We start from the raw sequence: 21,679 nt of genomic DNA on the forward strand, positions 1-21,679 counted from the left end.
TAGAGGAGGAAACACTGATTTATAGAAGAAATGGAGGTCTTGTCACTCAGCAAATTGAAGAGTCAGAATTTTTGCTCTCTGCTTTCATATAATACTAAGTATATGCAAGGATGCGTGTATGGCTAAGACTGCAAGGAATTAAAAGATGCAGCCCTGCTTTTGAGTTTATGTTTAGAGGTGGGAAATAATGTAAGAATTTAAGGGAGTAAGCAGCCTGCTGAGTGAACCTGTGCCTGTGCGCATGCAGTCTCTTGCTCTGAAAGCAAACGGATTTTTTGTGGTAGTGCGGGGACACTGGGGATTGAGCTCAGGGGAGCTTAACCACCGAGCCACATCCCTAGCCCTTTTTTTTTTTTTTTTTTTACTTTGAGATACAGTTTTTGACGCTGGCCTTGAACTTAGATCCTCCTGCCTCAGACCACAGAGGCTGGATTACAGGTGTGCACCACCGCATCTGGCTCAGACTGAAGTTGATTGAAAGTTTTGTCATTAAATTCTGTGCATTGTGAACTTTGGGTACCCCATATTAAAGGGGCATTGTCAGTGGGGCTGGGGAGTGAACTTTGTCCTGGGGCCAGTCCTTTGACAATCTCTCTGTTCTCCTAACACCTCATGGGCAGGAATTTTATAAGCATATCCAGGGGCTGCTCACTCTTGATACCTGGGTATTCTCCAATTAGTGTGTGGTGCATTTAAGCAGTTAATATTTATTCTAGGTCTTGTTTAGGAACCATGAGCCTGAAGCTGTTTGTGAGGTACCAAGAGTTATGGGCTTGAGATGGGGCCCCATGATGTCTTCATTCAGTCTATTGATGTATGAACACAAGTAAAGACTTTAGGAATACAGAAAAGAGTCATTTCTTCTTTCTGTGTATGCCTTGAAAGCATTTGAACTAGTATGGTTTAAAAAAAATTTTCCCCAAACTTGTTTTGAAAAATTCCAAATCCCCAGAATAGTTGTAATAATATAATACATAGGACTCACCAGTTGTTAATATTTAGCCCATGTAACCGTCTATATGTAGACAGAAATCTGGAGGTACACATTCCTCTCTGTGAGACCATGTGAAAGTTAGTTGCAGACATCATGTACCTTTTCCCTCCAATTCTTCAACATTCTAAAGATTAAGAACACTATCATGATACAATCATCAAATTTAACAAAAGTAACTAATTCAATAATACAGATAATCCCTTGTGACGATGATAGTTGACTTTAGGGTTTTTTTTTTTTTTGGCTTTACATTGATGTAGGCTATTATTTGTTTTAAACTGACTGGCTTAAGATAATAAGGATTGCATTCCTTTTTTTTCACTCTCAGTATAGTATTCAACAAATTACATGAGATATTTAGTACTTTATTATAAAATATTTTGTCAGATGATTTTGCCTAACTCGGGGCAAATTAAGTGTTCTGAGCTCATTTAAGGTAGGCTAGGCTACACATGGTCAGTAGGTTGGGTGTGTTAAATGCAATATTCAAAAACATTTCAAATTTATGATAGGTTATTGGAATGTCAACGTAAGAGGAGGAACATCTGTATTATATATGTTGTGATAAATCTCCCTTATTGTCCCTAAAATGTCTTAGAGCTGCTCCCCCACTTCCTTCTGAATCAAGTTCAAGAGTTTTCACTACGTGGAGAAGGCTGTTTTAAAGTCCAAGGCTCACTGCAAGGACGGAGGTACAGAAGTATAAGACCTCTGGCAATAGTGAGTTTTCAGAAAAGAACCAAACCTGATGTCTGGAAATTGTAGATAGGTGAAGTTGATATTGATCTTGGGAAGAGGCTAGCACAGATATTTCTCAATTTGAACTGTATTCTAAATAGTCACCCAGATTTTCTCCTTAAAGTAGCCAGTACAATCAGTATTCACATGTTCTTCCAGAGATATTATATATATTTGTGGATATATTTATGTACACACACACAAATATACATTCTATTTTTTTTACACAAATGATAATATCCACAATTTAGTAGAGCACTTAATTTCACTGTTGTGGGGAGTTATTCAGGAAATATTTATTTAGTACCATTATGCCCTAGGTACATATATTAATATATGTATATTTGAAATAGATAAGATACACAAGAGTTTGCAAATATGGTACAGAGGGGAGGACTATTGAGGTACCCTTTACCCAGTCCCCTCCCTCCCTCATGGTTAACATGATTTTAGTACAATGTCAAAACCAGCCATTTTATGTTGATACACTGATAGGTGCTATTTTCCAAGCTGATGATAAAGCTTGGAAATGGACAAAAATCTCTGTCCAGTCTTTATGGGATTTGTTTTCTAAATGTGACCAGGTGTGGTGGCATTCATCTGTAATCCTAGCAGCTCAGGATGCTGAAGCAGGGACAATCACAATTTCAAAATCAGCCTCAGCAATTTATCAAGGCCCCAAGCAACTCAGTAATACCTTGTCTCTAAATAAAAATACCGAAAAAGGGGCTAGGGATGTGTCCCCTGTTAGATTGTGACAAATACCTTAGGAAAATAAGGAAAGGGGGCTTAGATTTGTGAGGGTATGTGTGTTTTCCAACACGTCTTCCCCCGCTTCTGGGGATTGAATCCAATAGTGCTTTTAGCACTAAGTCCTTTTTTAAAATATTTATTTTGAGATAGTGTTGCTAAGTTGACAAGGCTGGCTCAGATTATAGGTGTGCACCATACCCTGGGTTGCTGAAGAGTTTTAAGCAGAAAATTGACAATGTGATTTGTATGTTAGTAGGATTCATTGGACATTCTTGGGGAACAGATGAAAGGGAATAAGGGTGGTAGCAGAGACCCCAGTCAGGAGCTCATTCAACCAAGGTGGTAAAAAAATGGTAGGATTCTAGATAATCTTTGAAGGTTGTATGGACAAACTTATTCCATTTCAGTTCATAGGGAGTTCCCCATTTCTCTTTTGGACAGATGCCTAGAATTTAATTATATAATAATTTAAGAAACCAGTCCCTGGCTTGTAGATATTTAGGTTGATTATCTTTTACTGCCACAAAACAGACATGTACATGTATGTGCATGATATGTGTACGTGTCATTTTTCATTTGAGTATGTGTTAGATAAATTCCTAGAAGCAGAATTGCTGAGTCCTTCCTTGGATTTGTACCAATTTTTGCTTCCATCAAGAATATGTTTCCCCAGATTTTTGCCAAATTGTATTGAATCATGTGATCCTTTGCCAGACGTTCAATGGCAAATCAACATGTTTTGAGCTTTTTTAAAAAACATGTTTAAGATATTCTAAATTTCCTTTTCTGTGAGATGTCCACATCCTTTGCCTAATAAGTTTTCTGTTTTTTCTTGCATCATAACTCTGTGGATTAGGAAATTTAGCTCTTTGTAATAAGGTTGCTTTTTTGCAGTTTGTCTTTTAATGGTTTATACTGTTTTCCATGCTGAATTTTTTTAGCTTATTTTTATTTTATTTTATTGAATTTATGTGTTTTAGGGCTATTGGGTTTGGCTTGATTTTCTTTTCCTATTTTTTTTTTTTCCTGGCAGTACCTCAAACATGCTAGATGCTCTACTACTAAGCAACACCCCTATCTCTTCAGGTAATATTTTTTAGAAGCCTAGAGTGAGATTGGGAAAGTCTCACATTTTTTTCCTCTAAGATTTTTATGATGCCATGCCTTTGTAGTACTAATTTTTATGGTTTTAAGTTTTAGGAGTTTTTGTGCAAAAATTGAACCCAGGGATTCTTTACCACTGAGCTATATGACCAATCCCTTTTTTCATTTTTTAGTTTGTTCTTTTTAAATATACACAATAATAGAGTGTATTTTGACATATTATGCATACATGGAGTATAACTTCCCATTCTTGTGGTTGTACATGATGTGGAGTTTACACTGATCATGTATTCAGATATGAACATAGGAAAGTCAAATCTGGTTCATTCTGTGATCTTTCCTATTCCCATCCCCCCACTCTTTTCTTCATTCCCTTTTCTTTAGTACAATGAACTTCTATTTTTCCCTTTCCTTGCCACTCCTCCCCGCCTTATTGTGTGTTAGTATCTACATATCAGAACATTCGGCCCTTAGTTTTTTTCAAGATTGGCTTATTTCAATTAGCATGATAGTCTCTACTTTCATCCATTTGCTGGCAAATGCCATAATTTCATTTTTTATGCCTGAGTAGTATTCCATTGTGTGTATATACCACATTTTCTTTTATCCATCATCTATTGAAGGGCACCTAGTTTCCTTTTTTTTTATGTTAAGGCAGGTTCTTGCTAAGTTGCCCAGGCTGGCCTTTAACTGTAATCTTCCTGCCTCAGTGTCCTGAGTCACTGGGATTATAGGTGTGCATCAGTGTACCCTGCTCTCAGTTTTTATTTTTTATTTATTTATTTATTTTTTTAAAGAGAGAGTGAGAGAGGAGGGAGAGAGAGAGAGAATTTTTAATATTCATCTCTTAGTTCTCTGCGGACACAACATTTTTGTTGGTATGTGGTGCTGAGGATCGAACCCAGGCCGCACGCATGCCAGACGAGCGCGCTACCGCCTGAGCCACATTCCCAGCCCTCAGTTTTTAATTTTAAAGTTTTCTTCCATTTGGAATTTATTCTAGTGTAAAGAATGAGGTACAGACTCAACATTGCACTGGGTGCACGCCTATACTCCTCCCAGTGATTTGGGAGGCTGAGACAGGAGGATCGCAAGTTCAAAGCCAGTCTTGGCAATTTAGTGAGGCCCTAAGCAATTTAGCAAGACCCTGTCTCAAAAAAAAAAAAAAAAAAGGTGGGGGGCCCTGGGGAATATAACTCAGATGGTAGAATGCTTGCCTCACATGCACAAGGCCCTGGGTTCCATCCCCAGCACCACAAATAAAAGCAGGGGTACTGGGGATGTGGCTCAGTGATAGAGCACCCCTGGATTCAGTCCCTGATACCAAAAAGCCCCCAAACAATAACAACAACAAAACCAAATCCAACATTGCTATTTTAACCAAACCTCATTTTGTAAAAATGTCATCTTTTCCAAGATATGAAATGCCTTTATTATAGTTTCTACATGTATTTGGGCGTTTTTTCCCCCCGTGTGTTCTATTCCATTGGTCTGCCTGTGCACATATAATTATTGGAGATCTATGATGTGTACCCATATCTGGTAGGAAGAGTATGTTCTTAAGGTGTATTTTGCTTGATCTAGGGAAAAAGATAAATGATAAGGACTGGAATGGGTCCATAATTCAGAACAGGAGTTGTCCGGCTAGTCCTGGATTTCTGGATTATTTGTTGAGGAAGTAAGGTCAGCATATTGACTTCAGCAAGCTTTCCACCAGATTTTCAGATGTGCTTGTGGCCAGGGTAGTGAAAGGTTAGTTAAATTATTCACATATTTAATACCCTAATTTGTTGACCCTAATTATTAGGGATAACAAATCAGGGTTATTAAGAGGGTTTTGGGGAGTATTCTCCAGACTTTGGTCAAAAATCCTTGTAAGTGGCTCAATTGTGAAGCTATTTATTAAATATTTATGAGACAAAGTTGGAAGGCTCATATCTGGAATTATCTGAAAGGGATTTTTGAAAAGTTCAGTGACAGGGTGTTACCTGGCATGGGTGATGCCCTTGATTCAATCCTCAGCGCTACTGGGGTAGAAAAGACAAAGCTGTAGGGTGGAATTTCACAAGATCAGACTATTTTGTCTTTGGGCCCCTCAATTAAGTGAGCAGGAGGAGGATGTGGTTCAGAAGAAATAGGGAGATTCAGAAGTGTACCTCCAAGCATAGCCACCTGAGTACAAGAGAAGGCTGAGGCAGGTGGTGTAGTGAAGAAGGTGCTGGATGATTTGTGAGGATCTGGTGGTGGAGGGCATCGGAAGCTGTGCTTCAGAGTTTAAACTTTCTTCTAAGTTCCAGGGATTCCCTCCCTTGAGGAGGTAAGTGTCTTATTCTATTTTCAGTCAGCTCTGACAGCCTGTGAAGAGAGTTGGACCCCAAGAGATCAGAGACTAAGTGGGCAGGGGCTCAGTGGGAGGGTGGTGGGAGCTGACTGTAGGCAGGAGCCCTGGATGGAGAAGTGAGGTTGAGCTGTCCTGATATGTCAGAGTGCCCTTTGGCCCGCATCCTGGGCTTGACTGCCACATAAGCCATGAGAGTATCAGTTTGGGGGATCCTTGCCAAAGCCTGGCTTGGTCAAGCAGTCTCACTGTTCCTACTCTTCCTTGGAGGAGCTGGCTGCTTAGCCAGGCTTTGTGTTTTCTTGTCACTCTCAGTATGATGAGTCAGTGTCCTTATTGCTTACACTCTGATAGAGATGGGACTTTGGGGGAGTAGGTAGATGAAAACCATAGGTAATCCCCCAAATGGAAGGGACTGTAGCCAAGATTAGTTTGGGGAATAAACAGGAGAACAATTTAAACAAGCATTTATGTCCTTATGGTACACAAGCAGGTATGAGGCATCGAGGAAGCAGTATATTATATAAGATATCTCTAAAGAAATGCACAGTCTGGGAAATAACATTTTGAGGGAACAGTACTTCTGGGGTGATAAGCAGCTGTATGTGAGGTTGAAAGTTCAAGAGAGGGCCCACGGCTGGAGATTTGGGAGGCGAAAAGCCACCCAGGGAGTTGTTTGGAGTGCAAAGTGATGTTGTCTGTGGAACCCAGATAACAGCACATTTAGGGTTAAAAGGGCCCCTTTGAGGAGAGGAAAGGGAACTGGGAGAGGGCAGTGTCCCAGAAAATAAGAGCTTCAAGTGGGAGGGAGTCAATATCTGTGCTGTTGAGGAGTGTCCAACATTTGGTGGCATCATCTCACAGCCTGAACATCACAGAGAACCGGCTGGGGCTGTAGGGCACCAACGGGACTGCACACCCTCCTCCCTCATTCCTTGCAAGCCAAGAACACTTTGAACTATCTTTCAGAGCACAGAGCCTGTGGAGCCCACAAGGTGCCATTTCTGTGGCCTGTGACTATGTGGTTACATTAATTTTCAGCCCTTGTGCCTGGTGTTCTTTCTCAGTTTCTGCCTTGTGGAAATCAGTCTTAAAACCCTGAAGGAGTGGCTTCCCCACCACCTGTCCAGTGGATTTCCCTAAAGAGTAACGCATCTAGCATCCTGTGGATGCTAGGTGTTGAGTGTTGGGTAATTTTTTTTTTTAAGAGAGAGGGAGAATTTTTAATATTTATTTTCGGCGGACACAACATCTTTGTTTGTATGTGGTGCTGAGGATGGAACCCGGGCCGTACGCATGCCAGGCGAGCGCGCTACCACTTGAGCCACATCCCCAGCCCTATTGTTGGGTATTCTTTACCTAACAAAATGCTTGGTATCAAGAGGCTGTTGGTGGCTGGAAGGTAAATGAATGTCCCTTTGTGTGATCCAGATTTGAGGAGGAAATGCCCTTTCCAGTCCTTGGTGATTGTGCTTGGCCTTCCTCTTCTCAGGCTGGTTTTATTTCCAGACACTTTAACTCCATTTGACTCCAGATTCCACCACCTTTCTGACCACAAGTCCTTCAGGCCTAACCTATCTTGTGTTTCTCTGGCTCTCATGTTGTAGAGTAGTGTGTAAGCAACACTTTTAGGTCTCTAACACTAAGAATCTGAACTCGTTCTTTCATTGTTTCAGTCCATCAACCAGCCTGGTGGTTACTTGCTTTCATTTGTTGTACTTCAGCTCTCATCTCTGATGAGGCATCCAGGGAGCCATTCACTGATTTACAAATTCATTTCCTAATACATATAGTGCTGTAGGCCACACATCATGCTATATGCTAGAGATAACAAATGGAAACAGTCACCATCTCCAAGGATCTCATAGTCCCCTGTGTAGGAGGAAGGCAAATGGATAAATACAATGAAATGAAATCCTTGAATAATTATTTTAGTGTATAATGGGAGCCCCAACAGAGAGCTGCTGGCTGGGGACAGTAGGAAGAGCTAAGGGTGTTAGAAGGTTATTGGAGAGCAATGCCAGTCATCTGAGCATACTGGGGTCAGGCACTCTAGCCAGAAGAGGATTAGGGAGCTCCATCAATCCTAAATGGCTGGAGCCAAAAAGGAGGACATTCACATTATATAACAAAGTATTTAGCTTTTAAGAAGTTTTAGGGCTGGGGTTGTGGCTCAGTGGTAGAATGCTTGCCTAGCATGTGTGAGGCACTAGGTTCAATTCTCAGCACCACATAAATAAAATAAATAAAGGTCCATCAACAACTAAAAAATGTTCAAAAAATTTTAAAAACTTCCCTTTTTCCCTAACTTCAAATCCTAGAAAGCTAACAGAATAACAGTACAACAGATATCCATATACCATTAACTTAGGTCAATTAAATATTCATTCCACCATACTTTTTTCTTTATATCTGTATTTTCTCATTTGAGCGTAAGTTGTATTATTATGATTCTTTACCCTCAAATACTTTTACACTCTAATACACTATACTTCTACAGTACTTCCTAAAATTATGGATATCATCTAATACAATCACCATAAAATCAAGATTTTTCTTTCCTTTTTATGGTATGGGGATTGAACCCAGGAGTACTTATCACTGGGCTGCATTCCCAGTTCTTTTTAACTGAGATAGGGTCTTGCTAAGTTGCCCAGGCTGCCCTGGAACTTGGATTTCTGCTGCCTCAGCCTCCAGAGTTCCAGGTGTGTGCCACTTTGCCAGGTACAACTCAAGAATTTTAACAATTGAGAGAAAATTATTACTTAACATGCTGTCCACATTTGAATTTCCCCAATTGTCCTATTAATATCCTTTATGGCTGGTTGTTAATTTTGGCTTTTTAATGTCACCAAATCATAGGTACCCTTGCCCCATCTGACAAGACTTCCCTGACCCCCATTTGAATCTTTACAGCATGAGCCATCTCTGCTAAGTCCTGCTTAGCATTAGATTCCCAAGTTAGTGTTTACTTTCTTTTCTCTCCAGTTAAAAGTAAATACAACCCCAACTAACATATTTGTTACTTTTAAAAAAGATTCCCATTAAATGAGAATGCCATATATGTCCAGCCAAGATAAGACCTAGGTTGTGGCTGGACTGCTAGACTTGTTAGCTCTGTCCAAGCATCTCTTTCTTGTCATCTGGCCACATAGTCATCAAGGTTGGAGCCTTTGCTGGAATACAACAACAATGATGGCAGTGCAATTCCAATTTAGCTGCTAACATTCCTTCAGTTTCTGCAGAACACCAAGGGCTGGCAGTCAATAAGACATTAGAATTTATGGGTCAGGCTGAATAGGTCATAAAGATTGCTATTGTAACAACATGAAAGCCAGTCATTTTTGTGGAATGAATGAAGCAAACATAAAGAAATGGGTAGAGAAGCTAGGGATTGACAACAGGCAGCAGGAAAGTTGTAGCCATGACATCATCAATTGACACTGCAGATGAGCATAGGAGAAAATATTTAAACTATGATACAACAGAGAATTTAAGGGGAAACTAGATATTATGGCTTATCTTTTGCTGTGATATTTCTACAGTAATTTTTACACACATTTTAGTGATTTATATTTAATCAAAGTAAGATTTCATTCATTCATTCTTAGAGACATACCTCTAGCCCCACTCTGGATCATTGCTCTCTAGACCTGTGATAAAAGTGTTATTTGGGGATGTCCGTTTGCCTTTACTGTTTTTTGGATCCCAAGCCTTTCTCTTATTTATTTCCATGGAGCACATCCTCCAGTAGCTTCTTTAGAAAGGGTGTGTAGCAGGTAAAATGACTTTATCTTCACAATTTGTTAACAATTTAGCCAGGTATAGTGGTCAGGAATTATTTCTCCTCAAAATAACTGTAGACATTTTCCCATTTCTTACAGTTTTCAGTGTTATCATTGAGAAGTTTGATGCAATTTTGACTTACTTTGTCTATGGCCTATTTCCTCCTCTCCTTCTTTCTTTCTCGTCCCTCCCTGCATTTTTAGGTTTTATTTCTTGACCAAGAAATTTCACTATAGTATGCTTCGTTCCAGGTCTGACTGTGTTCATTTTATTGACAGCTTGTGGGCTGAATCAATCTGGCACTAATATTCCTTCCCTAAGTTCTAGAAAAATTTCTTGTTCAGGTGTTTTCCTCACATTTTTTGTTTTTCCTCTTCTGTCATTCAGGAAGTGCTATTATTTAGATGTTGAATTTTGGATGTATTCCCTAATTGCCCTTACTGATGTTTTATATTTCTTTATCTTTTTCTGTGAGATTTTATATACTTTTCCTACCAGGCTTCTTTTGAAATTTTAGATTCTACTACCAATTTTTTATTTACCAAAACTCTTCCTTCTTCTCTGGCTTTTTCTCTCTTTTTTCCCAATAAATAGGTTCCTATTCTTATTTCATGACTGCAATATCCCCCTCTCTTACCTTTCTTTTTATGTTAATGATAACTTTTCAGAAAAATTTGTTTGGCTCCTTCTTCTCTCTCTTTTCTCTAAGTTTCCTTTCTGTTGGTTCCTATATTTCTACACTTTTCTCAAATATCTGGTGATATTTTTCTTTTAGATTTTAAGTCAGGCTCTATGAGATGCCCATTGGAAACTGGTATGTTAATGGGACTTTTCTACTAGAGGGCCTTGTTGCCGGTGATGGGGGCCTGGTCATTTTGCGGGAGGATCCCAGAAGCCAGTATTTACAGGTAATTTTTCTTGGTTATGCTCATTTTCCCAAACAGGAGTAATCTTAACTTTCACAGGGAATAAGCCTGGCTGCTGGCACAGGAAGCTTGGTTGGGCTGGGTGCTGGAAATTTCCTTGTTCAGTATGTTTTGAGCATAGAATCACATCCTGAGAACCAGGATGAGATATTCAGGGAGCCTGGTGTCCCCAGAAAGTAAAACTTTAAAATTTTTCCCTGTCTTGGGTGTAGATTGTTGCCAACTGTGCAGATTAAGGAAAGATTTCTGGAGACATAATTGCTATTTTAAGGATTTTTAGCTAATTTCCCAGTATATAGTCTTACTCTGCACCTGCGCCTTCCAAGAACTGGGTATGTTTCATTTCTAAGCCTTTCAGGACGTTTTGTCAGGAATTGGCTTACATTTTCAAATTAATTTTTTTGTATTGAGGATTGAACCCAGGGGTTATTTACCACTGAGTTATATCCCCAGACCTTTTTATTTTATTTTTATCTTGAGATAGGGTCTTGCTAATTGCTGAGGGTCTCCCCAAATCACCTAGACTGGCTTCAAATTTGTGATCCTCTTGCCTCAGCATCTTGTGGCACTGAGATTACAGGTATGAACCATTACACCCAGCTGATGTGCTTTTTAAAGGGGATTTATGACCCTAGGTCTACCTCCTCCATGGTTCTAATGTTCATCTTTTTCTAGGATGTTAAAGTAGTTATCACTTCACTGCTTCTAGGTGATAAATTTGTTGAAGCTCTCATCTATATATGTTACCTCTCCTACTACCTTTGTTCTTGAGGGTTTATATGTTTAAAAAAGTTCCTTACAGGCCAGGTACACAGTTGTAATCCTAGTTACTTGAAGGCTGAGGTAAGAGGATCCCAAGTTTGAGGCCATCCTGGAATGCAGCTCAGTGTTAAAGCACTTACCTAGCATGTCCAAATCCTTTGGTTCGATCCCTTAGAACTCACCTGCCTCAATTCTTTTTTTGTAACAATATTGGGACTTTAGGGTGGAGTGCAAAAATGCATTAAATCATCCATTTTTATCAGAAATATCTGCACTAATTCTTTGGACTGAGAAGTAGTGCCCTGATCGTGGTTACAAAGGCCAGCTTTCTTAGGTGTAATGTGGAGTAGATGGATGTATTTATTGTTTTGGGAATAAAAAATGGCAGCTGCTAAACTTTTTTGTCTTTGTGCTCTATGTTTGAGGCAGGATATAGGGACTCCTACACAATCCTGTCCCTTGCTCCATCCTGGAGCCCTGCTCTTTGCCACGGAGAGTTACAAAGGATCTCACACCATCTCTGTTTGCATAGGTGTTTCAGGTAATGGCACTGTTAGAAATCCTGATGAATTTTGACCTGACTCACACTTATTCTTCAGGTTCCTGTTTCTGCTAACATACTCTTTCTTTTCTATTTTTGGTACTGGGAATGAACCCAGAGGTGCTTTGCAACTGAACTACATCCCAGTCCTTTTTACTTTTTATCTGAGAGTCTCGTTAAGTTACTTAGGGCCTGGTTAAGTTACTGAGACTGGCCTTGAATTTGGGATCTTTCTGTCCTCACAAGTCTCTGGGATTATTAGCATGGGCCACCACGCCCGGCAAACACACTTCAGTTAGAATATTTACAAGTTCTGCTTCTCTTTAATTTTGCCTTTTGGAATCTATGGCCCAGGTTACCTTATATTGAAACTGAGGTATTTCCAAAATTCCATGATCACACATTCATGATTTAATAAATGGATTTGGATGGTCCAACTTTCTTATTTCATCTTTCACTTTTAAATCTACACCCGAAATTAAATCTGAGCTGAACTGAAAAACATCTAATTCCTTGTAAGTTGTTTTCGTGATTAAGTATCATTTTTCAAATGACCTCACATTATTTGGAATTTCACTAGAAATTTTCTCTTTTTTCAGATTCTGAAATTTAAAAAAACAACAACAGTATCTCCTTCCAAGTCACTGATCCAAATCTCTTAGCAACTTTATTTTCCAATGATATTACAGCCAAATTTAAGATTATATTATTACTTCTAAATGACCCAAGTCTTAATAACATCACATTTGTAGTTTGAGCCAATATTATCAATAATTCAGTAAGTCTTATTTTCAATGACTTGGATTACATTCTGACTAGGAGTGAACACACACATATATCTATCTATACATATGAATTTCATAAAGCATTAGATAAAATCAGACAGAAATCTAATAAATTGAATTATGTTGAACCATTCTGTTTCAAGGGAAAATCCAGAAGATGAAGATAGAATAAAATAAATTTGCCCCATTTGCTGCATTCTTTACTTTGTGGTATTTTCATTAATCTCTGTAAACTTAATGGATTGATTTATCTAATCTATTCATTGCTTCTTTGGATTTAAAATTATTCATGGATTTTATTTGAAGTATTTTCTTTTATAATCATTTCCTAGACATTTCTCATAGAAAGACTTGGGACTTAATGAGATTCTGATATTCATTTTCCTCAGTCCCGCCCAGATGATGGACAGAATATTTATCCCAACACTGAAGCCATCATCTTTGCAACCAATGATGTCTTTGCTTTTACAATATAGTTCTTTGGAAAATATAATGTGATTATTGATTGAAAAAGAATGTAGGGCTTTGAGAAACCAGGGTTAGTAGTGAGCATCAGAAGTTTTTCATAATTAGCTGAACCTTCAAGCTTATTGAAGAGCTGCAGGATTCTGAAGAATAATCAAATGACAAATTGTCACTTCTTTCCTTCCAAAAAGTACTCTCTGAATCCACTGGACACATTTCTGCCCAAGTCAGACTATGAAGGATAGACTTCTGTGGCATTTTGATCTTTCTTACCTTTTTTGAATTCTGAATGAGGAATTTTTATTTTTATTTATTTGGCACTGGGGATTTTATCCAAGGGTGCTTTACTACTGAGCTGCATCCCTAGCCCTTTTTATTTTTAAAATTTTTATTTATTTTTTAATTTTGAACTGGGAATTGAATCCCCAACCCTTTTTTCTTTTTTCTTTTGATCCCCAACCCTTTTTTCTTTTGATATAGTTGATATAAGTTTTTTGATATAAGTTGCTTAGGACTTCCCTAAATTATTGACGCTAGACTTGAACTTGTGATCCATCCTGCCTCAACCTCCAAAGTGTGTGCTACCACACCCAGCGCTCTCTCTCTCTCTCTCTCTCTCTCTCTCTCTCTCTCTCTCTCTTTGAGGGTGGCTAAGCAATAATCACATAGCCCTAAAAGAAGTCTTCATGTCAGTAAGTAGATTTTTGCCCATTGATTTTTTGTTTTTTAAGATGGGATCTTGCTATGTTACCAAGTCTGACCTCCACTTGTAGTCTTAAATGATTCTCCTGCCTGTAATCCCAATGGCTAAAGAGGCTGAGGCAGGAGGACTCAAGTTCAAAGCCAGTCTCAGCAAAAGCAAGGTGCTGGTCTCTAAATAAAATATAAAATAGGGCTGGGGATGTGGCTCACTTGACTTATGTGTTTTTTTTTTCCCTCCAAACTTATTCTCCTTGATCTTCTTTTCCCTATCCTCCTTCCTGATCTTTTTTGATGGTTCTGGGGATTGAGCCTAGGGCCTTGTACATGCAAGGTAAGCACTCTACCAACTGAGCTATATCCCCAGCCCCTTCTGATCTTCTTTTCCCTAAACTTTTCCCTGATCTTCTCCTCTCTGATCTCCTTCCTGATCTCTTCTCGCTAATCTCATTTTCTCTGAATCACCTCTTTAAACCTGCCCTGTTCTTGCTGATGGTCAGAATCACAGCCTTTGGGACAGAGGCCCCCATGTTTCTCCTTTGCTAGCAAAACAATAAACTGTCTTTTTCCTTTTTCTCAAAACTGTGTCCTCTTATTAGATTTTTATCAGGGACAAGGACTGAGCTTTCTGCAACACCCTGGTATAAAAAATAAAATGATAAGAAACAAAAACTGCAAACTAAGATCTTTCACGAACATAGAGGGGAATATCTCTAATGCTATTTTATTAAATTGAAATCACCAGTATATAAAGTATATAAAAATCATATCTAAGTGGAGTGTGTCCTACCCAGTGAATGAACAGTTCACCAAACTCAGGCCTGTGAGTCAGATTGAGAAAATTAGAAATTATGGAAATAAAGACTCAATTATGAATGGAAACAGGACATGGTGGGCAAGCAGCTCTGAGGGAGTCTGGCTTAACAGAGAAGGAGGGTCTGCAGGTTTATTTACGTAGATATGAACACCAAAGGGTTTTGGTGTAGAAAGGCTTCTTGAGGTAAAAGGATGAAGTTGAGCAAAATAGCTTGGCTGAGGCTTATCAGTTTACACCCATTGCTTCTATTTTTGGGCAGCTGAGATTTGAATCCAAGGTTTTTGAACTAATAAATTCCATGAAAAAAACAGAATTCTCCCTATCAACAGGAGTCACAAATTGCATGCAAATGGGTTCTTCTGTGGCATTCACTGTAGGATTCCCAGAAGTGGCCACTGTCCAGAGTTACATGGTTCAAAGCAATGATTTATTTATTGCTTAAGATAGTGGAATGCATGCCAGGCGAGCGCGCTACTCCTTGAGCCACATCCCCAGCCCAATCACAGAAGTCTTTGTTTCTGCAATCTGTCTTTTCCCTTGAAATGATGCACTCTTTTATTCACTTGGCCAGAGTTGTGGAACCCCTCATTCTCATTGTCCTGTTTTTTTTTAAATATCTATGTGCTCTTTTTTAAATATTTATTTTTTAGTTGTAGTTGGACACAATACCTTTATTTTATTTATTTTTATGTAGTGCTAAGGATTGAACCCAGGATCTCGAGTGCTCTACTGCTGAGCCACAACCCCAGTCCACATTATCCTATTTTGTTATTAGTATTAAAAACATATCTAACCAGGCACAGTGGCACAGGTCTGTTATCCCAGTAATCCAGGTTGAGGCAGGAGGATCGCAAGTTCAAGACCTGCCTCAGCAACTTAGTGAGGCTCTAAGCAACTTAGTGAGACCCTGTCTCAAAATAAAAAATAAAAAGGACTGAGGATGTGGCTCAGCGGTAGAGCACCCTTGAGTTCATCCCCAGTACCAGAAACAACAACAACAACAACAATAAAACATATGCATGCATTGCTAATGTATTCTCATGACTAATGGGGCATCTATCTAATAGATTCTTCTCCTGGGAGAGATGGATTGCATTTACCCATAAGTTTCTCTTTAGGAAATTTGACTACCTGTCAACTCAGGACCCCCTTCTCCTTGGTCATGAAGTATAGGCACCAGCGTTCGTTAACTGTTTGAACCTCCTTCCCATCTGGTTATCATGTGTAACCACATGTGCTGATCAGTCTTTCCTCTTTTGGGAACAGTTCCAATTTTTTTCCAGATCTATTTGGCTCACATACAATTATCTGTTTTTATATTTTTCTATTTACTAATGGAAATAAACATACATCTCTTAATTACAATGGATGAACTTTGAAGAAACACACCATTCTTTTTTTTTTCCATTAAAACCTGTAAAATGTCAAAAGTCCTAATTATTCATTCTTTTGCATTATGTTATTTTTTGGTAACAGTTTTTAACACCTTTTTTCTTTTGAATATTATGAATTCAAGCCTTTTATAAACTATAGCAGATGCTCTTTGGCACCTACCTCCCAATCATTAATCCAAACTTCTCGATTATTGGAGGATCCCCAAATATGTTTGGGTGTCCATAATTGCTCAGTTAAGTCAGGGCTAAGTTCTAACTATGTCAAGAGAATCACAGTGGTTCCATCTCCTTTGCGCATTTAATGGTTTCAGGCTTGACACTCAGTTTTGGGAAAAGAGATAAGGGGAATGTGATGTTTTCAGATTCAAAATGGAGTCATTTATGTCAAACCGTAACCAAAGAGAGTCAGGAAAAAGAGACTCTGGAACTGCAACTTTCTTGCTGAGGCCATTTAAAAAAAAATGTCTGTCCAGTAGTAGCCTATTCAGTCTTGGACTGATACTACTTTTTTTAAAATTAATTTTTGTAGCCAAGGATTATTGTTTCAAAAAGCTTATGTAATCATCCTCATTTGCCTTTAAAAACCTTTGTCTCCCACCCTCCTTCTCTTTCTTTCTTTGTGGTAACTGAACACAGGGGCACTCTGCCATTGAGGTATAGCCTTAGCACTTTTTATTTATTTTTTTGAGACAGGGTCTTGCTAAATGCCCAGTCTGGCCTCCAAGTTGTGGTCCTCCTCCCTCAGCCTCCCGAGTCTCTGGGATTACATTCTTTGTCTTTCTATGCCCACCTGGCTATGTCTATGAGTTGCTATAACTTGCATATCCAGGATTCAGGAACACTCCCCTGATGTTCCTAAATCAACACTGTGTTTTGGAGAGCTGTTTTTTGTTGAGGCTCATTTTGAAACAGCTGGATGGTTTCCGAGAAAACTTTCTCAGCTCTTAAAAAGAAAGCACAAAATCCTTCTTTTCCCACTAGATATTGTGTCTATATGGGATTATTGGAATGACAGAAGTTATTACATGGTGCCACCATAACATAATTAAAGAGGTAACCTATTGAGGAACTAACCGATGAAGTATGACAGAATGGAAAGATCAGGGTAAACCCAAAAGAAAACCCCCTAAAATACCTTGGGTTGCTTGGTGATATTGTTGAACCAGTGACCCAAACAACCCTACAGCCAACCTAACTTATGAACTTATTTCCTAATTTTTCCCAATTGTTTGAATCATTTTGAATTTTTATGTTAGTTGCAATCAAAAGTATTCTGACTCACGTATCTATTTTTAAAAAATATTTATTTTTTAGTTGTAGTTGGACACAATACATTTATTTATTTATTTTTATGTGGTGCTAAGGATCGAACCCAGGGCCTTGAACATGCTAGGTGAGTACTCTCCCACTGAGCTACAAACCCAGCCCCTGTACCTTTTTTTTTTTTAATTTATTTTTATGTGGTGCCGAGGATTGAACCCAGGGCCTCACACATGCTAGGCTAGTGCTGTATCGCTGAGCCACAACCCCAGCCCCACATATCTATTTTAATGAACCCTATTTATTGTTTTGTTTTTGGTACTCAAAATATAACAATGTGCCTAGTGGGAGCCCTTATAATTGAACATTAGGACCTCTTAATACTGTCTGTGACTTTTTTGAGAGAACCCTTACCTTTTAACCACAGCAGTATGTTCTGGGCTTATTCTATGTTGTTTAGACCTGCCAAAAGACATGGGATCAGCTATCCTCCAAGGGTCTACGTTTCTTTTAGTGGAGAATAATATTGTAGAACAAAATCAGGGCTTTAAGAAGCTGATGTAGGTGGGCTGGGGTGGTGGATCAGTGGTAGAGCATTTGCCTAGCATGTGTGAGGCACTGGGTTCGATTCTCAGCACCATATATAAATAAATGAATAAAATAAAGGTCCATCAATGTCTAAAAATATTTTTAAAAAAGAGAAGCTGATGTAGGTTAAAAAAAAATGACCATCATGTCTTTTTGGACCCTGTTAGTAGTGATAGAGTTGGAAAGGTTAATTTTCCTTATATAAATAGTTGCTACAAGTAAATAGGAAAAAGACCAAAACCCAATAGAAAAATGAAATAGCCAGTTCACAAAAAAGGAAACATAAAAAGCTCCTATAATATGAAAAGATGCTCAACTGTAGCCATCATAAAAATGCAAATTAAATTAAAATGGGGGTGCAATTTTTACCTATCAATAGAAGTGGTTATTATCATACCATTGACATAGGCATTCTCATATCTTGACTACTGGTGGAAGTGTAAATTTGTGCAACTTTCTATGGCAGGAAATTTATCAATTTCTGCCAAAATCACACTTGCTTTTGGCTTATAAATTCTATTTCTAGGATTTTGTATTACAGATATGGTTACACAAAAGAAATGATGTATGCACCAGATTTATTCCTTTCAACAACAACAAAAGTTACAAAAGATTGTTGATAACTTAAAGTCTACCAATAAGGGACTGGCAGAGTATATACAGCAAAACTGTAGCTACCTTCACAAATAACAAGGAAGTTTTTAATGTTTTAATGCTAATATGAAATGATTTTCTGATTTACGTTGCACTATGGAAAAAACAAGGTGCAGAACAGTGTATAAAATGTGCTACCATATGCAGGAAAAGAACAAAAATTATAGGCATACATTTGCTTGGGAATGTGCACAGAAGACACTAGCAACAGTGTGAACAGGGTGGATTGGAACTAGGAGAGAGGAAGAACCTAGTGAATATCACTTTGTACATTCTGAATTTTGAATCATGCGAATGTACTTTTGCCAAAAAGTAAATGAATCAGAAAATATGCGTTACCAACATATTTCCATCAACTTCTTTAATGTTACTAGGTGTGCAGTATTCCATGGCATGGTGGCACCAGTTTATTTTAATATTTGTGTGTTATTTACATTGCCTAATAATTATTTGATTACCTTATGTCCCCAAAAGGAAGAATTTATTTATAGTTGATTTTTTCAGCTCAGTGTGTTTCAGAAAATGCTCATTGACATCCTCAAGCCCAGACAGTGTGCTAATGCCAGGGGAGACAAAATTGAATTGTGTGGAGAATGTGGTTCCTGCCTAAGAGGAGTTCACACTAGTGGGAGATATAGACATATAAATTACCACTATGCATTATGAAGTGTGCAATAATAGGAATATGTACAAGAGGGAAAGTCATAGAGGGAAAGTTGATTTGCTCTGGCTCAGTGAGAGGGGTAGAATTGCCAGGGAAGACTTTGCTGAAAAACTGGAGTTTAATCAGAGTTTGGAGGGATACACAGAATGTTCTAGGAGTAGGTCCTTGGAGAGAAGAGAATGGGGCATTCTGGGGAACACATGGCTTCAGTCCAATGTGGAGGTCCAGGCAATGAGGAAGGAATGCTGTGGGATGAGGAGAAGGAGGGCAGATGGGGATAACATAGGTGTTGAATATCAAGAAGGTTCATATTTGCAGATAACAAGGAAGGCAGTCGTTTTTAAGCTCCAAAGTAATGAGCACAAAGAAAGCAAAGTGTACAAAAATTGATCAAATCCTTCAAATGCTGCGGAAGACCATGTCTCCTCGCCCACTACCTCTCCACTGCAACCTTAAGCGCGTCCTATGCCTGGGAGAAGCAATTTGCAAGGAGTTCGTGTTTGTTTAGGTGGAGGAGGACTTCCCAGTCGTCCGGATTTGCCCCAAAGTCCGCCCTAGGCTCACTCTTCTCACTGGGTTTTCCCGGATTAGGTGTTGATTCCTTCTTGTAGGCTTTCTGCTCAAATCCTCTTCTGCTTCCTCCTCCCATCAACATAATAGTTTGTACGCCCTGCCCCCAATAGGGCCCCGCCTTTTGGGGACTGGGGCTGAGCTCTAGACTGATAGAACTGGGGGCCCCTGATCATATTTTGGCGAGGTCGGCTGGAGACAAGCCACTGACGACCCGACTTCCGAGAGGGCGGGGTCTCGGGCTCTATTATTTAATGCTTCCACCCTTCTTCATCCTCAGAACCCGTTAAGCGGCTTTGAGCAAGATGGGTGTCTATCGCGTCCGCGTGTCCACTGGTTCCTCTCTCTACGCGGGCTCCGCTAACCACGTGCAGCTGTGGTTGGTCGGCCAGCACGGGGAGGCAGCGCTCGGCGTGCTGCTAAGGCCAGCCAGAGACCAGGTGCGCTGCAGGGAGTCGGGTGGGTGGGCTGCGCTCTTGGCCTGAGATGCGTCAAATCCCGGTGACGAGGCGCGTCCCAGCCCGCCTCCTCTTTATCAGAGCTGAGCCTGTGAGCCTACGGCTCCAGGGGGTCTGCCGCGTGCAGCGCCCTAGAGGGTTTCTTAGAGGGCTTCAATAACTGTCCTCGCTCCTGGCTTCCTTGGAATTGACTTGGCTCCCCCGCACCCCTCATTCCACAGTTCTATTGTCACCAAACACTGCGGTCACCGGAGCAGCCGTCTGTCCTGTTTTCCTGTTTTTAAAAGCTGCTCTCTCAATTTTTCTCTACTGGTGCTAGATCTCTGATCTTGGGGACTTGGGATGGGGGAAGGGTGGGAGAAAGGAGGCAAGACCTGTGAACTCACAATTTCCCACATTTACTCGGTGTTCTTGCCCTTTCTGTTACTTTTTTTCACCTGCTGACTCCCAAATTCCCATCATCCATCCATCTGTCTCCCAGCCTTTCAGATCCGGACGCTGGCCCCAAGGATGTTTCAGTGGAATGTGTAGAAAGGAGATGTCCCTCTTTCCCACTATTAACCCTCCCCTGTCTTTTGTCTCTTGGGCATCTCCCCCATCACTGTTCTGATAACCGCCTCACCCCGATCACCAGTATCCCCTTGACCTTGTGTTACCTTCACCTTCTTAGCTGGCTTCCCCGCCTCTGTTTCTAACCCTTCTGAAGCCAGTCAATTTCTGCCCCCAGTATATTCCCGACCTTAAAACAAAATTCTCCTGCTGAAAACATTTAATGGCTCCCGCTTGTTTTCAGGACCAAATCCAAAACATTGGCTTAACTTTTAAGACTCACCATCGGATCTTGCGCGTCTGGCGCTCTGTGCTCCAGTTCCACGGAGCTGGTGCCTTTCTCCGCCTGCTGTCTCCGTGGACTCTAGCTGGAACGCCTTTTCCTCTCACTCCTAGCTGCCTAAGCCCTCTCCACCTCCAGGCTTCCGCTTGGATAGAATGTCTTCTGGGAAGCCTGCCTCCAGGAGGGGCCGGGTGCCTGGCCGCCCTCAGCCTTGGCTGGGATCTCACCGCTGTAACTGCTGGATCGAGCTCCTCTGCCAGTGTAACAGTGTGCTCTCCAGCCTGCAGCTCAGGGTTCCCAGTGCCTGATCCTTGCCAGAGCTTGACCCAATCAATGAAATAGGGAGGAAATTAGTAAGGAAAGAGAGCACCTTTCCATCTCCCATCCTTTACCTTCTCACTGTGGGTTGAGTTATTTGGCATCTCAGAATAGGGTCTTGGGGGCCCCTGCTCAATGTGGACTCCCTTTATCTCGCTCCCCTTTCCCTGAAGTCCGGGGAAAGCAGTCCAGGGAAAGCAAGACCCAGCCCAAGTACACCATCCTGTGGGTCC

The 21,679-nt window shown here is 40.1% G+C and overlaps 1 protein-coding gene across 2 annotated transcripts in view; it reads left to right on the forward strand.

Annotated features, from left to right (window-relative positions):
- Alox15 (arachidonate 15-lipoxygenase) overlaps positions 1–21,679 on the forward strand; it is a 29,301-nt gene that overhangs the window by 148 nt on the left and 7,474 nt on the right. The window contains exon 1 of one of the 2 annotated variants that reach the window (XM_005337382.5): positions 41–20,278. The exons of the other annotated variant lie outside the window; for it this stretch is intronic. Within the exon in view, the coding sequence (XP_005337439.2) occupies positions 20,144–20,278 (135 nt within the window). The 5' untranslated portion in view covers positions 41–20,143. Of the gene's footprint in view, positions 1–40; positions 20,279–21,679 lie in introns of those variants that run through there. 2 annotated transcript variants of the gene reach the window in all.

Source organism: Ictidomys tridecemlineatus, chromosome 3, assembly GCF_052094955.1.
Source record: "Ictidomys tridecemlineatus isolate mIctTri1 chromosome 3, mIctTri1.hap1, whole genome shotgun sequence".
Taxonomy (NCBI): domain Eukaryota; kingdom Metazoa; phylum Chordata; class Mammalia; order Rodentia; family Sciuridae; genus Ictidomys; species Ictidomys tridecemlineatus.